A 15,635-nucleotide genomic window follows, 5' to 3' on the forward strand; every position below is an offset into this window, starting at 1 on the left:
CCCATTTTATGGTTCCGTGGTTCTTTGGTCTTTAAGGACCTTTCCAACCCAACCCCAACCCATCTAATGGTTCTGCGATCTTTAAGGACCTTCACAACCCAACCCCAACCCATCTCATGGTTCTGCGATCTTAAAGGACCCTCTCAGCCCAGCCCCAATCCGTCTCATGGTTCTGTGATCTTTAAGGACCCTCTCAGCCCAGCACCAACTCACTTTGTGGTTCTGTGATCTTTAAGGACCCTCACAACCCAACCCCAACCCATGTCATGGTTCTGTGATCTTTAAGGACCTTTCTAACCCAACCCCAACTCATCTCATGGTCCTGTGATCTTTAATGACCCTCCCAACCGAACCCATTCTGTATTTCTATGATCTTTAAGGACCCTCCCAACCCAACACCAACCCACTTTGTGGTTCTGCGATCTTTAAGGACCTTCCCAACCCAACACCAACCCACTTTGTGGTTCTGCGATCTTTAAGGACCTTCCCAACCCAACACCAACCCACTTTGTGGTTCTGTGATCTTTAAGGACCCTCCCAACCCAACACCAACCCACTTTGTGGTTCTGTGATCTTTAAGGACCCTCCCAACCCAACACCAACCCACTTTGTGGTTCTGTGATCTTTAAGGACCCTCCCAACCCACCCCATTCTGTAGTTCAGTGACCTTTAAGGACCCTCCCTCCCCACCCCACCCCGTTCCATCATTCCCTGGCTGTCAGAGTGGCAATCTGCCCATCAGAGGCGATCGGAATGGAGCCGGTCCCTCTTTAACCTTACGAGACCCTTCTTATTTTCGGGGTTGACCGACAGCCACGCGCTCCGAGTCCCCCCTAACCCTCCCCATCCCCCTTCCTCCTTACCTCAGGACCTAAAAATCAAGAACATGGGCTCGTGGGCCAGCCTGGTCCAGAAGCATCCCACCACCCCATCCTCCACCGCCAAGTCCTCCAGCGACAGCTTCGAGCAGTTCAAACGGGCGGCGAGGGAGAAGGAGGAGCGGGAGAAGGCGCTGAAAGCTCAGGCGGAGCAGGTGGAGAGGGAGAAGGAACGGCTGAGACGGGAGCAGGAAAGGATGAGGTGAGCCCACCAACCCCCCCCACCCCGGGGTGGGGGCAGCGGGGCGCTCAGCCTTTCCCAAAGAGCAGAGCTGTGACGTGGGGCCGTTGCAGGAGCCGTGACGACGAGGACGCCATGGAGCAGGCGCGCCGGGTGCACGAGGAGGTGCGGCGACGCCAGGAGCAGCAGCAGCAGCAGCAGCAGCAGCAGCAGCAGCAACAACAGCAGCAACAACAGCAGCAGCAGCAGCAGCAGCAGCAGCAGCAGCAGGTGCCGCCCGCAGCCACCTCCGCCCCGCAGGCGCAGAGCTCACAGCCGCAGTCCTCGCAGTCCATGCTGGATCAGCAGCGCGAGATGGCCCGCAAGAGGGAGCAGGAGAGGAGGCGCAGGGAGGCGGTGAGCGTGGGGCACCTTGGGACCCCCAGTGCCACCTTGAGACCCCCATTGCAACCTTGGGACCCCCAGTGCCACCTTGAGACCCCCAGAGCCACCATGACAGCCCCATTGCCACCTTGGGACCCCCAGAGCCACCTTGAGACCCCCGGTGCCACCTTGGGACCCCCAGAGCCACCTTGGGACCCCCAGTGCCACCTTGGGACCCCCATTGCAACCTTGAGACCCTCAGAGCCACCTTGGGACTCCCATTGCCACCTTGAGACCCCCAGTGCCACCTTGGGACCCCCAGTGCCACCTTGAGACCCCCAGAGCCACTTTGGGACCCCCAGTGCCACCTTGGGACCCCCATTGCCACCTTGGGACTCCCATTGCCACCTTGAGACCCCCAGTGCCACCTTGGGACCCCCAGTGCCACCTTGAGACCCCCAGAGCCACTTTGGGACCCCCAGTGCCACCTTGGGACCCCCAGTGCCACCTTGAGACCCCCAGTGCCACCATGACAGCCCCACTGCAACCTTGAGACCCCCAGAGCCACCTTGAGACCCCCAGTGCCACTTTGAGACCCTCAGAGCCACCTTGGGACCCCCATTGCAACCTTGGGACCCTCAGAGCCACCTTGGGACCCCCAGTGCCACCTTGAGACCCCCCAGTACCACCTTGAGTCTCCCCAGTGCCACCTGGGTGCCCATCTTAACACCCCAGAGCGACCTTGAGACCCCCAGTGCCACCTTGAGACCCCCAGTGCCACTTTGAGTCTCACCAGAGCCACTTTGAGACCCCCAGTGCCACCTTGAGACCCCTCAGTGTCACTTTGAGACCCCCCAGATCCACCTTGAGACCCCCATTGCCACCTTGACACCCCCAGTTCCACCTTGACACCCCCAGAGCCACCTTGACACCCCCTGTGCCACCTTGGTGCCCATCTTAACACCCCAGAGCCACCTTGGGATCCCCAGAGCCACCTTGAGACCCCCAGTGCCAAGTTGAGACCCCCAGAGCCACCTTAAGACCCCCAGTGCCACCTGGGTGCCCATCTTAACACCCCATTGCCACCTTGAGACCCCCAGTGCCACCTTGAGAGCCCCACTGCCACCCTGAGACCCCCAGTGCCACCTTGAGACCCCCAGAGCCACCTGGGTGCCCATCTTAACACCCCAGAGCCACCTTGAGACCCCCATTGCCACCTTGAGACCCCCAGTGCCACCTGGGTGCCCATCTTAACACCCCATTGCCACCCTGAGACCCCCAGTGCCACCTCGACACCCCCAGTGCCACCTTGACACCCCCCAGAGCCACCTTGAGAGCCCCACTGCCACCCTGAGACCCCCAGTGCCACCTTGAGACCCCCATTGCCACCTTGAGACCCCCAGTGCCACCTTGGGACCCCCAGTGCCACCCTGAGACCTCCCAGAGCCACCTTGACACCCCCAGTACCAACATGAGTCTCCTCAGTGCCACCTTGAGTCTCCCTAGAGCCACCTTGAGACCCCCTGTGCCACCATGGGATCCCCAGTGCCACCTTGAGAACCCCCAGAGCCACTTTGAGACCCCCAATGTCACCTTGGGACCCCCAGAGCCACCTTGAGACCCCCAGTGCCACCTTGAGAACCCCCAGAGCCACTTTGAGACCCCCAATGTCACCTTGGGACCCCCAGAGCCACCTTGAGACCCCCAGTGCCACCTTGAGACCCCCTGTGCCACTGTGGGATCCCCAGAGCCACCTTGGGACCCCCAGAGCCACTTTGAGACCCCCCCCAGTGCCACCTGGGTGCCACCTTGAGACCCTCCAGTGCCCCCCCGGTCCCACCACGATGCCCCCAATGCCCTCCCCCCTCCACCCCACTGCCCCCCTCCCCAATCCCGTGTTGCCCCACTGACCCCCCCTCTTTTTTTTCTCCCCCCCCCAGATGGCAGCTACGATCGACATGAATTTCCAGAGCGACCTGTTGGCAATATTTGAAGAGAACCTTTTCTGAGAGATCCGCCTCATTTTCCTCCTCCTGACTCTGTGGGACCCCCCCCCACCAACCACCACCAACCACCACCGCAACCACCACCACCCCCCCACCCAAAAAAAAACCCCCCTCGATCCTCCCCCTCCTTTTTTCCCCTCCTCCTCCTCCTCCTCCTCCCCCCCCCAGGAAAAAAAAAAAAAAAAAAAAAGCCTACAAAAAAAAAAAAAAAAAAGCCAAACCAACCCCACGAAAATGAAAGAAAACGGATCCGACAGCGACGACCCCCCCCCGAAAAAATGCGTCCAAAACAGCGGGGGGAGGAGTTGGGGGGGAGTGGTGGAGGGGGGGGGGGGGGGGATGGGGAGGGGGGAGGTGGGAGGGGGATGGGGGGGGGGTGGGGGGCTGCGACCCCCAAATATCCGCCCGCCTCAAGGACCCGCCCCCCCCCCCCGGCCCCCCCCTCCCCCCCCCTTTTTTCCTCCTCCTCCTCATTTCTTTTTTTTTTTCTAAAAAACACACAGAAAAAAGAAAAAAGAGAAAAAAAAAAAAAAAACCATCTTCGGGGTGTTTGTGTGGCTGGGGGGGGGGGCGATGGGGGGGGTGTGTATATATATATATATTTTTTTGGGGGGGGGGGGGGGGGGTGGTTATGGGGTGATGGGAGTCCAGCCCCCCACCACCACCACCATGAAGGGAATCAGGGACCAACCGAACGCCCCATCATTGCCCCCTTTTCCTTCTTAACCCCCCCCCCCAAAAATCGGACAGCTCTCAGACCCCCCCCACCAATAACCCCCCCCCCAACAAACCACCCGCGGGGGGGGTTGGGTGCGAAGCCAAGTTTGGGACCCATAAGTGGGCATTGGGATCAGATGTGGGGTTTGGGACCCATAAGTGGGCATTGGGATCTGATCTGTGGGTGTGGGACCCATAAATGGGCATTGGGATCAGGTCTGTAGGTTTGGGACCCATAAGTGGGCACTGGGATGGGATCTGTGGTCTGGGACCCATAAGTGGGCATTGGGATGGGATCTGTGGGTTTGGGACCCATAAGTGGGCATTGGGATCTGATTTGTGGGGTGTGGGACCCATAAGTGGGCATTGGGATGGGATCTGTGGGTGTGGGACCCATAAGTGGGCATTGGGATCAGATCTGTGGGTTTGGGACCCATAAGTGGACATTGGGATCTGATTTGTGGGGTTTGGGATCCATAAGTGGGCATTGGGATCAGATCTGTGGGTTTGGGACCCATAAGTGGGCATTGGGATCAGATCTGTGGGGCTGTGCACTCTGTGCTCCTTTTGGGATGCTGTGTGGTTTCCCCCCTCTGTGGGGCACCGCTGTCCTCGCTCATATCCCCATAACCATGTGCCCATATCCCACAGCCCCATATCCCACATGTCCCCATATCCCACATGTACCCATATCCCACAGCCCCATATCCCACGTGTCCCCATAACATCCTCACGTCCCCATAACGTCCCTATGTCCCTATATCCCCCGATCCCCTGATCTCCATATCCCATATCTCTCCCCTAACACCCCCATGTCCCCAGTGTCCCCATAACACCCCCATAGCAGCCCCATAACAGCCCCATAAAACCCCCATATCATCCCCATATCCCCGATCCCCATTACATCCCCACGACCCCATAACGTCCCCATATCCCCACGGTGTCCCCATAACATCCCCACGTCCCCGATCCCCATGTCCTCTATCTCCATAACGCCATCCCTGTGTCCCCATATCCCACATCCCCATAACGTCCCCACGACCCCAAAATGCCCGTACGACCCCATAATGTCCCCATATCCCCTCCCCCACCCTCCCCATGTGACTTCCCCACCGCCTGTCCCCTCCCTCTACGCCCACGCGCTCTCATTGGTCCGTCCCTCTCTGCCCCACCCCCTCTGCGATCTCATTGGTCCGTCCCTCTCTGCCCCACCCCCTCTGCGCTCTCATTGGTCCGTCCCTCTCTGCCCCGCCCCCTCTGCGCTCTCATTGGTCTTTCCCTTCCGTTGCTCCACCCCCCTCCACCCCCGTTGTCGGCGCGGACCAATCAGTGCTAGGAGGGGGCGGGGCCGGGAGCGGCGAAGCGGCGGAGCGGCGGAAGAAGGTGCGGGGGGGGCGGGGGTCGGGGTCGCGACGGAGCTGCGACAGCAACAGGGGGTGAAAGGTGACAGAGTCACGTGGGTGGGAGCAGTACGGCGGCAGTGTCACCGCATGTGTGACACTGGGGGTGGGGGCATCGTGGTGACAGTGTCACGTGGGTGGGGGCAGGGAGGTGGCAGTGCCTTTATGGGGGGGGGGCACACAGTCCGATATCGGGACCCCCAACCCCCCCCCAGATCCCCCAGTTCCACCAGTGACCTCAGAGACCCCCAGTGCCCCCCCCAATACCCCCCCTATCACCACCAGTGACCCCAGACCCCCCCCCAGACCCCCCCCGTCGCCACCAGTGACCAAAGACCCCCCCAGCCCCCCCCCAGAGCCTCCCCCAGTTCCACCAGTGACACCAGAGCCCCTCAGTGCCCCCCCCAATACCCCCCCCATCACCACCAGTGACCCCATACCCCCTCCATTGCCCCCCCAGTGCCCCCCCCTATCGCCACCGGTGACCCCAGACTCCCCCCAGACCCCCCTCCATCACCACCAGTGACCCGAGAGCCCCCCATTGCCCCCCCCAATACTCCCCCCTATCGCCACCAGTGACCCCAGACCCCCCTCCATCACCACCAGTGTCCCCAGACCCCACCAGACCCCCCCCAGACCCCCTTCCATCACCACCAGTGACCCCAGAGCCCCTCATTGCCCCCCCCTATCGCCACCAGTGACCCCAGACCCCCCTTCCATCGCCACCAGTGACCCCAGTACCGCCCCAGACCCCCCCAGACCCCCCTCCAGCACCACCAGTGACCCCAGAGCCCCCCATTGCCCCCCCTATCGCCACCAGTGACCCCAGAGCCCCCCCAGACCCCCTTCCATCACCACCAGTGACCCCAGAGCCCCCCATTACCTCCCTATCGCCACCAGTGACCCCAGACCCCCCTCCATCGCCACCAGTGACCCCAGACCCCCCCAGACCCCCTTCCATCACCACCAGTGACCCCAGACCTCCCTTCCATCGCCCCCAGTGACCCCAGTCCCCCCCCCCTTTTATGCCCCCCCCCCCCAGTGATGCTGCAGCCCCTGCGCTGGGCGCTGCTGGCCCCCACCCGGGCTGTGCTGGCGGTGCGGCGGGCGGCGCTGAGGCTGGCGGTGGCGGCGGCGGCGGTGGCTGCAGGGTTGGCCTACGGGCTGTGGGGGCTTTGGGTGCTGCTGAGGAGGGGTCCCTGGGGGGCTCTGAGGAGGAAGGTGAGAACTCAACCCCCCCCCGGCTTGGAGGATGGAACCTACGGGCAGCACGGATGGCTGAGGTTGAAGGTGTGTGTGTGTGGGGGGGGGGGGTCTTGGGGGTGGTCTGGGGGTCCCGGAGGGGTTTTGGCAGTTCTAGAGGGGGGGGCGCTTGGGGGTCCTGGGAGGGATTATGGGGGTTTACAGGGGGTTCTGGGGGAGATTGGGGGTCCTGGAGGGGGTCTTGGGGGAGATTGGGGGCTGGGGGGGGGGTCCCAGAGGGGTCTTGGGGGGGCTGGGATGAGTTCTGGGGGGGGGTTGAGGTACTTTGGGGGTTCCTAAGGGGGTCCTGGGGGGTTTGGGAGGGGGCTTGGGGGTCCTGGGAGGGATTAGGGGGGGGTTAGAGGGGGTCAAGGGGGAGATTGGGGACTAGTGGGGGTCCCAGAAGGGCCTTGAGGGGTTGGGAGGAGTTCTGGTGGGGGTTGAGGTACTTTGGGGGTCCTAAGAGGGTCCTGGGGGCTTTTGGAGGGGGCTTAGGAGTCCTGGGAGGGATTAGGGGGGGTTTACAGGGGGTCCTGGGGGAGACTGGGGGCTGGGGGGGGTCCCAGAGGGGTCTTGGGGGGGCTGGGAGGAGTTCTGGGGGGGGTTGAGGTACTTTGGGGGGTCCTAAGGGGGTCCTGGAGGGGTTTGGGGGGGGCTTGGGGGTGGTCTGGGGGTCCTGGGGGGGGGTTATGGGGGGGTTTGGAGGGGGGTCTTGGGGGTCGTGGCTGTCCTTTTTGTGGGGGGGGCTGTGTGCTTTGTGCTGATCCTGAAGGGGATTGGTGTCTGGGGTCCGAATTTGGGGGTCAGAATTTGAACTCTTGTTGGGGGGGGAGGGGGGGTCCCTATTAACCCCTTCCTCCCCCCCCCCCCCCCCAAAAAAAGAGCTCAGGGCTGCGCCTCCATTACGTCGCCCGCGGCCCCCCCAGCGCCCCGCTGCTGCTGCTGCTGCACGGCTTCCCCCAGAACTGGTGGGTCTCAGCCACGTGGGTTTTGGGGTTGGGGTGGTGGGGGTGACACCCATTGGGTGACCCACCCCCCCCCCCCCCAAGGTTCTGTTGGCGTCACCAACTGCTGGAATTCAGCCGCCGGTTCCGAATGGTGGCTTTGGATCTTCGCGGTTGCGGAGCATCGGAAAAACCTTTGGGAAAAGCAAATTACAGCCCCGAAATCCTGCTGGCGGACATCCGAGAGGCCATGGGGGAGCTGGGGGGGCGAAACGGGGGGAGCAAATGGATTTTAGTGGGTCACGATTGGGGGGGGGTCCTGGCCTGGGAGTTGGCAGCCGCGCATCCGGAGATGGTGGCCAAGTTGGTGGTGATGGATGCGCCCCACCGCGCCGTCATGATGGGTAATGGGGGCTGCTGGGGGGTGGGGGGGGTTGGGGGGGGATGTGGGGTTGGGTGACACCTTCGTGTCTGCCCCTTTGGGTGCCAACCCCCCACGTCCACCCCATTGGGTTCCATTCCCCATGGTGACCCCATTTGGGTGCCAACCCCAATGGTCACCCCATTGAGCACCACCCCCTACCCCCACCCCATTTGGGTGCCATTCCCATGTCCACCCCATAGGTGCCACCCCCACCCCACCTCGTTTGGGTGCCATCCCCCATCTCCACCTTATAGGTGTCACCCCTACATCCACCCCATTTGGGTGCCACCCCCATGTCCACCCCATTGGGTTCCATTCCCCACGGTGACCCCATTGAGCACCACCCCCCATGTCCACCCCATAGGTGCCACCCGCCACCCCATTGGGTTCCATTCCCCATGGTGACCCCATTTGGGTGTCACCCCCCATGGTCACCCCATTGAGCACCACCCCCTACCCCCCACCCCATTTGGGTGCCGTCTCCCATGGTGACCCCATAGGTGCCACCCCCATGTCTACCCCATTTGGGTGCCACCCCCATGGCCACCCCATGAGCACCACCTCCTACCCCCACCCCATTTGGGTGCCATTCCCATGGTGACCCCGTAGATGCCATCTCCATGTCCACCCCATAGGGGTCACCCCCACCCCCACCCCATTTGGGTGCCACCCCCACATCCACCCCATTGGGTTCCATTCCCCATGGTCACCCCATTGAGCACCACCCCCCACCCCCACCCCATAGGTGCCACCCCCACCCCTTATGGGTGCCATCCCCACACCCACCCCATTTGGGTGCCATTCCTCACCTCCACCCCATTTGGGTGCCACCCCCACCTCCACCCCATAGATGCCAACCCCACCCCATTTGGGTGCCATTCCCCATGGTCACCCCATTGAGCACCACCCCCCATGTCCACCCCATAGATGCCACCCCCATGTCCACCCTATAGGTGCCACCCCCCACCCCCACCCCATTGCGTGCCATTCCCCATGGTGCCACCCCATTGAGCACCATGTCCCACCCCCACCCCATAGGTGCCACCCCCACCCCATTTAGGTGCCATCCCCATCTCCATCCTATAGGTGCCGCCCTCACATGAACCCTATTGGGTTCCATTCCCCACGGTGACCCCATAGGTGCCACCCCCACCCCATTTAGGTGCCACCCTCACCCCCACCCCCACCCCATAGGTGCCACCCCCACCCCATTTAGGTGCCATCCCCATCTCCATCCTATAGGTGCCGCCCTCACATGAACCCTATTGGGTTCCATTCCCCACGGTGACCCCATAGGTGCCACCCCCACCCCATTTAGGTGCCACCCTCACCCCCACCCCCACCCCATAGGTGCCACCCCCACCCCATTTAGGTGCCATCCCCATCTCCATCCTATAGGTGCCGCCCTCACATGAACCCTATTGGGTTCCATTCCCCACGGTGACCCCATAGGTGCCACCCCCACCCCATTTAGGTGCCACCCTCACCCCCACCCCCACCCCATAGGTGCCACCCCCACCCCATTTGGGTGCCATCCCCACCTCCACCTTATAGATGCCACCCCCACGTCCACCCCATAGATGCCACCCCCACCCCATTTGGGTGCCACCCTCACCCCCACCCCCACCCCATAGGTGCCACCCCCCCATGAACCCTATTGGGTTCCATTCCCCATGGTGACCCCATAGGTGCCACCCCCACCCCATTTGGGTGCCATCCCCATCTCCATCCTATAGGTGCCGCTTTTCTTTTATTGGGTTCCATTCCCCACGGTGACCCCACAGGCGCCACCCCCACCCCATTTGGGTGCCACCCCCAAGTCCACCCCATTGGGTTCCATTCCCCACGTCCACCCCATAGGTGCCCCCAACAACCCCATTTGTGTGCCACCCCCACCCCATTTGGGTGCCATCCCCATCTCCACCTTATAGATGCCACCCCCAGCCCCACCCCATAGGTGCCACCCCCATCCCATTTGGGTGCCACCCTCACCCCCACCTCCACCCTATAGATGCCACCCCCACCCCATTTGGGTGCCATCCCCACCTCCACCCTATAGATGCCACCCCCACGTCCACCCCATAGGTGCCACCCCCACCCCATTTGGGTGCCACCCTCACCCCCACCTCCACCCTATAGATACCACTCCCACCCCATAGGTGCCACCCCCACCCCATTTGGGTGCCATCCCCACCCCCCCCCACGGGTGCCCCCCCACCCATAGGTGCCCCCCCCCAATCTGCCCCCCCTCCCATTGCAGGTTTCTCAGCCCACCACCCCACCCAGCTGCTCCGCTCCAGCTACATCTTCCTCTTCCAGCTGCCGCGGCTCCCCGAGTTCCTCCTCTCCCTCGCCGACTTCCAGGTGCGCCCCCCCCCACCCCCCCACCCCCTTCACCCCCCCCCCCACCCCATTTACCCCCCCATCATTTCACACCCCCCCCCATCCCCCCGTGGCCCTATAGATCCTCAGGACGTTCCTTATGGGGCCGCGGTTGGGCGCCCAGACCCCATGGCGCCGGGCGACGCACCCCGAAATCGAGGCGTATCTGTATGGGCTCTCACAGCCGGGGGGGCTCAGCCCCCCCATTCATTTCTACCGGAACCTTTTTGGGTCAGTGGGGGACCCCGATTTGGGGGGGGGGCGATGGGGGGGGGTTTGGGGTGGTCTGGGTTGGGTCTTCTCGGTTGGGTTCCCTTTGGGGGTCGGTGGTTGTGTGGTTCGGGGGGGGGGCGGGGGGGGGCTCGTTTGGGGGGATGGGAAATTGGGGAGCACGTTTTGGGGGTCCAAAATTTGGGGGTCCCACTTTAGGGGTTCCCATTTTGGGGGTCCCGTTTTAGGATTCCTGTTTTGGGGGTCCCATTTTAGGGGTTCCCACTTTGGGGGTCCAATCTTGGGGGTCCCATTTTGGAGGTCGCATTTATAGGTTCCATTTTGGGAGTCCCATTTTGGGGGTCCAATTTTGGAGGTCCCATTTTAGGGATTCCCACTTTGGGGGTCCCATTTTAGGGGTTCCCATTTTAGAGGTCCCACTTTAGGGGTCCCGTTTTGGGGGTTCCCATTTTGGGGTTCCCACTTTGGGGCTCCCATTTTGGGGGTCCCGTTTTAGGATTCCGTTTTTGGGGGTCCCATTTTGGGGGTCCCATTTTAGGGATTCCCACTTTGGGTGTCCCATTTTAGGTGTCCCATTTTAGGGGTTCCCATTTTAGAGGTCCAACTTTAGGGGTCCCGTTTTGGGGTCCCATTTTGGGGGTCCCATTTTAGGGGTTCCCATTTTCGGGATCCAAATTTGGGGGTCCCACTTTGGGGCTCCCATTCTGGAGGTCCCGTTTTAGGATTCCCATTTTGGGGGTCCCACTTTGGGGATCCCATTTTTGGGATCCCATTTTAGGGGGTCCCGCTTTGGGTATCCAATTTTGGGAGTCGCATTTTAGAGGTCTCACTTTAGGGGTCTTGTTTTAGGATTCCCTTCTTGGGGGTCCCATTTTGGGGGTCCCATTTTAGGGGTTCCCATTTTAGAGGTCCCACTTTAGGGGGGTTCCCATTTTGGGGGTCCCATTTTAGGATTCCCTTTTTGGGGGTCCTATTTTAGGGGTTCCACTTTGGGGCCCAATTTCGGGGGTCCTATTTTGGGGGTCGCATTGTAGAGGTTCCATTTTGGGGCTCCCATTTTAGGGGTTCCCATTTTAGAGGTCCAACTTTAGGGGTCCCGTTTTGGGGGTTCCCATTTTGGAGGACCCATTTTAGGGGTTCCCAATTTGGGGGTCCTATTTTGGGGGTCCCACTTTGGGGCTCCCATTTTGGGGGTCCCGATTTAGGATTCCTGTTTTGGGGCTCCCATTTTGGGGCTCCCATTTTGGGGATCCCATTTTGGGAGTCCCATTTTGGGGGTCCAATTTTGGGGGTCCCATTTTAGGGGTTTCATTTTGGGGTTCCCATTTTGGGGCTCCCATTTTGGGAGTCCCGTTTTAGGATTCCCATTTTGGGGGTCTTGTTTTGGGGGTCGCATTTTAGGGATTCCCTTTTTGGGGTTCCCATTTTAGGGGTTTGGGATGTTCCTATTTGGGATGCTCCCATTTGGGACGTTCCCATTTGGCATGTTCCCTTTTGGGATACCCCAATTTGGGATGTTCCCATTGGGATGCTCCCATTTGTGACATTCCCTTTTGGGATGTTCCCTTTTGGGATGCTCAGATTTGGGATGTTCTTTTAGGATGCCCCAATTTGGGATGTTCCCATTGGGATGTTCCCTTTTGGGACACCCCAGTTCGGGATGCTCCCATTTGGGACGTTCCTATTTGGGACGTTCCCTTTTGGGATACCCCAATTTGGGATGCTCCCGTTTGGGACGTTCCCATTTGGGATTTTCCCTTTTGGGATACCCCAATTTGGGATGCTCCCGTTTGGGACGTTCCCATTTGGGATTTTCCCTTTTGGGATACCCCAATTTGGGATGCTCCCGTTTGGGACATTCCCATTTGGGATTTTCCCTTTTGGGACACCCCAGTTTGGGATGCTCCCATTTGGGACGTTCCCATTTGGGATGTTCGTTTTTGGGATACCCCAATTCGGGACGTTCCTATTTGGGACGTTCCTATTTGGGACGTTCCCTTTTGGGACGTTCCCTTTTGGGATACCTCAATTTGGGATGCTCCCGTTTGGGACGTTCCCATTTGGGATTTTCCCTTTTGGGATACCCCAATTTGGGATGTTCCCATTGGGATGCTCCCATTGGGACGTTCCCATTTGGGATTTTCCCTTTTGGGATACCCCAATTTGGGATGTTCCCATTGGGATGCTCCCATTGGGACGTTCCTATTTGGGATGTTTCCATTTGGGATGTTCCCATTTGGGACACCCCAGTTCGGGATGCTCCCATTTGGGACGTTCCCATTGGGGTCGTACCCCCTCCCCTCACCCCTCTCCCCCCACCCCAACCCCGCAGCGACTCCCCGGTGCCCCGCGAGCGCCCTTCGTGCCCGGTGCTGATTTTATGGGGTGGCTGCGATGCCTTCCTGGACCCCCGGCTGGCCCCATACCTACAGCAGCGGATGGCCCCCCATGCCCGCCTCCACCTCATCCCAAATGCGGGGCATTGGCTGCCCGAGGACCGCCCCGAAGAAGTCAATCGCCTCTTATGGGATTTCCTGGAGGGGGAGGAGTGAGAAGGGACCCCAAATTGAGGATGGGGTCCTCGCCGGGGTCTGTGGGGTGGTGGTGAGACCAGCGGTGGGATGGGAGCCTGATATTGGGATGGGGGCATTGAGATCTCGGGGGCGACCCCAACATTGGGGTGGGACCCCAATACTGGGGTGGGGACGTTGAGATCCCAATGGGGACCCCAATATAGGGGTAGGGACAATGAGATCCCAATGGGGACCCCAATATAGGGGTGGGGGCAATGAGATCCCAATGGGGACCCCAATATAGGGGTGGGGACAATGAGATGCCAATGGGGACCCCAACATTGGGGTGGGAATGTTGAGATCCTAATGGGGACCCCAACAATGGGGTTGGAAGATTGAGATGCCAATGGGGACCCCAATATAGGGGTGGGAATGTTGAGATGCCAATGGGGACCCCAACATTGGGGTGGGGACAATGAGATCCCAATAGGGACCCCAACATTGGGGTGGGAAAGTTGAGATCCTAATGGGGACCCCAGTATTGAGGTGGAGACACTGAGATCCCAATGGGGACCCCAATATTGGGGTGGGGACACTGAGATCCCAATGAGGACCCCAATATTGGGGTGGGGACACTGGGATCCCAATGGGGACCCCAATATTGGGGTGAAGACACTGAGATGCCTATAGAGACCCCAATATTGGGGTGGGGACGTTGAGATCCCAATGGGGACCCCAATATAGGGGTGGGGAGCGCGATGTTGGGGTGAGGACCCCGATGTTGGGATGGAGACCTCAGTATTGGGATGGAGATCTCAACAATGGGATGGGGACCCCACTATGGGGATGATGGCGTTGAGATCCCAATGGGGACCCCAACATTGGGGTAGGGAGCCTGATTTTGGGATGGGGACAATTGAAATCCCAATGGGGACCCCAACATTGGGGTGGGGACTGTGGTGTTGGGATGGAAACCTCAATATTGGGATGGGGACCCCAGGATGGGGATGGGGGCGTTGAGATCCCAGTGATGACCCCAATGTTGGGGGGGGGACACTGAGATGCCAATGGGGACCCCAACATTGGGGTGGGAAGATTGAAATCCCAATGGAGACCCCAACTTTGGGGTGGGGTCTTTGGGATTCTTGTGGGGACCCCAACGTTGGGGTGGGACCCCGATACTTTGTGTTACATAATTCTATATGTATGTATATAAAACACATTAAAATAAATATATGTTAATGATCTTAATTAGTTTATGGGCGCAGGTAAACGGGTAGCCGTGCGCAGACATGACCCCAATGTCCACGCTGACCCCAATACCCCTCATAACCCCCATCGCCCCCATATTCCCCCACATCCCCGATGCCCCCGTTGTCCCCAATGCCCCCATGATGTCCCGTGTCACCATTTCCCCCAACGCCCCCCAGAATGTCCCCATATTCCCAATGTTCCCGTATCCCCCATTGATCCTGATGTCCCCATTGTCCCCCACTGATCCCCATTGACCCCAAAGTCCCCATTGACCCCATTGTCCCCCACTGATCCCCACTGACCCCGATGTCCCCATTGACCCCAAAGACCCCAGTGGCCCCCATTGCCCCCCATTCAGCCCCCCCCATTGAGTTCAATGTCCCCCATTGATCCCCACTGACCCCAATGTCCCCATTGATCCCATTGACCCCAATGTCCCCCACTGTCTCCCGTTGACCCCATTGTCCCCCATTGATCCCATTGACCCCAATGTCCCCCACTGTCCCCCACTGACCCCAATGTCCCCCATTGACCCCATTGTCCCCCACTAATCCCCAGTGATGCCCATTGACCCCAATGTCCCCATTGACCCCAAAGTCCCCCATTGTCCCTCACTGATCCCCATTGACCCCAATGTCCCCATTGACCCCAAAGTCCCCCATTGTCCCTCACTGATCCCCATTGATCCCAGTGTCCCCAGTGTCCCCATTTCCCCCATTGTCCCCCACTGATTCCCATTGATCCCAATGTCCCCAATGTCCCCATTTCCCCCATTGACCCCATTGTCCCCCACTGATTCCCATTGACCCCATTGTCCCCCACTGATTCCCATTGACCCCATTGTCCCCCATTGACCCCAACAGCCCTCATTTCCCCCATTGACCCCATTGTCCACCACTGATCCCCGTTGACCCCCATTGATCCCAATGTCCCCAATGTCCCCATTTCTCCCATTGACCCCTATGTCCCCATTGGCCCCATTGGCCCCCACTGATCCCCATTGACCCCATTGTCCCCATTGACCCCAATGGCTCCCATTTCCCCCACTGATCCCCAGTGTCCCCACTGATCCCCATTGACCCCATTGTCCCCATTGACCC

General features: G+C 60.3%; 2 protein-coding genes across 5 annotated transcripts in view; both read left to right on the top strand.

Moving 5' to 3' along the window:
* BRD4 (bromodomain containing 4) overlaps positions 1–3,540 on the top strand; it is a 56,860-nt gene extending 53,320 nt beyond the window's left edge. For all 3 annotated transcript variants that reach the window (XM_090128762.1, XM_090128764.1, XM_090128763.1), the window contains 3 exons: positions 869–1,080; positions 1,173–1,455; positions 3,363–3,540. In XM_090128762.1, the coding sequence (XP_089984888.1) occupies positions 869–1,080; positions 1,173–1,455; positions 3,363–3,431 (564 nt within the window). In that variant the 3' untranslated portion in view covers positions 3,432–3,540. The remainder of the gene's footprint in view (positions 1–868; positions 1,081–1,172; positions 1,456–3,362) is intronic.
* Positions 3,541–5,431: 1,891 nt separating this feature from the next.
* On the top strand, positions 5,432–14,523 carry LOC149913861 (epoxide hydrolase 3-like). Of its 2 annotated transcripts, none has more exons than XM_090128734.1 (7): positions 5,432–5,528; positions 6,588–6,835; positions 7,670–7,755; positions 7,837–8,135; positions 10,416–10,519; positions 10,620–10,768; positions 13,101–14,523. In XM_090128734.1, the coding sequence occupies exons 2-7, from the start codon at positions 6,590–6,592 to the stop codon at positions 13,318–13,320; spliced, it is 1,104 nt and encodes a 367-aa protein (XP_089984860.1). In that variant the 5' UTR covers positions 5,432–5,528; positions 6,588–6,589; the 3' UTR covers positions 13,321–14,523. The 2 variants fall into 2 exon arrangements, with proteins under 2 accessions (XP_089984860.1, XP_089984861.1); XM_090128735.1 differs by having other exon boundaries at positions 5,505–5,588.
* Positions 14,524–15,635: the final 1,112 nt, after the last annotated feature.

This window comes from Phasianus colchicus, chromosome 34 (genome assembly GCF_987193195.1).
Source record: "Phasianus colchicus chromosome 34, bPhaCol1.hap1.1, whole genome shotgun sequence".
In the NCBI taxonomy this organism is placed as follows: domain Eukaryota; kingdom Metazoa; phylum Chordata; class Aves; order Galliformes; family Phasianidae; genus Phasianus; species Phasianus colchicus.

Bases quoted from the DNA above. Each gene is read 5' to 3' on its own strand.
- LOC149913861 (XM_090128734.1), top strand. From the start codon at position 6,590: ATGCTGCAGCCCCTGCGCTGGGCGCTGCTGGCCCCCACCCGGGCTGTG. The intron at 6,836-7,669 runs GTGTGTGTGTGT...CCCCAAAAAAAG, and splicing joins ACGGATGGCTGAGGTTGAAG to AGCTCAGGGCTGCGCCTCCA. The intron at 10,520-10,619 runs GTGCGCCCCCCC...GTGGCCCTATAG, and splicing joins TCTCCCTCGCCGACTTCCAG to ATCCTCAGGACGTTCCTTAT.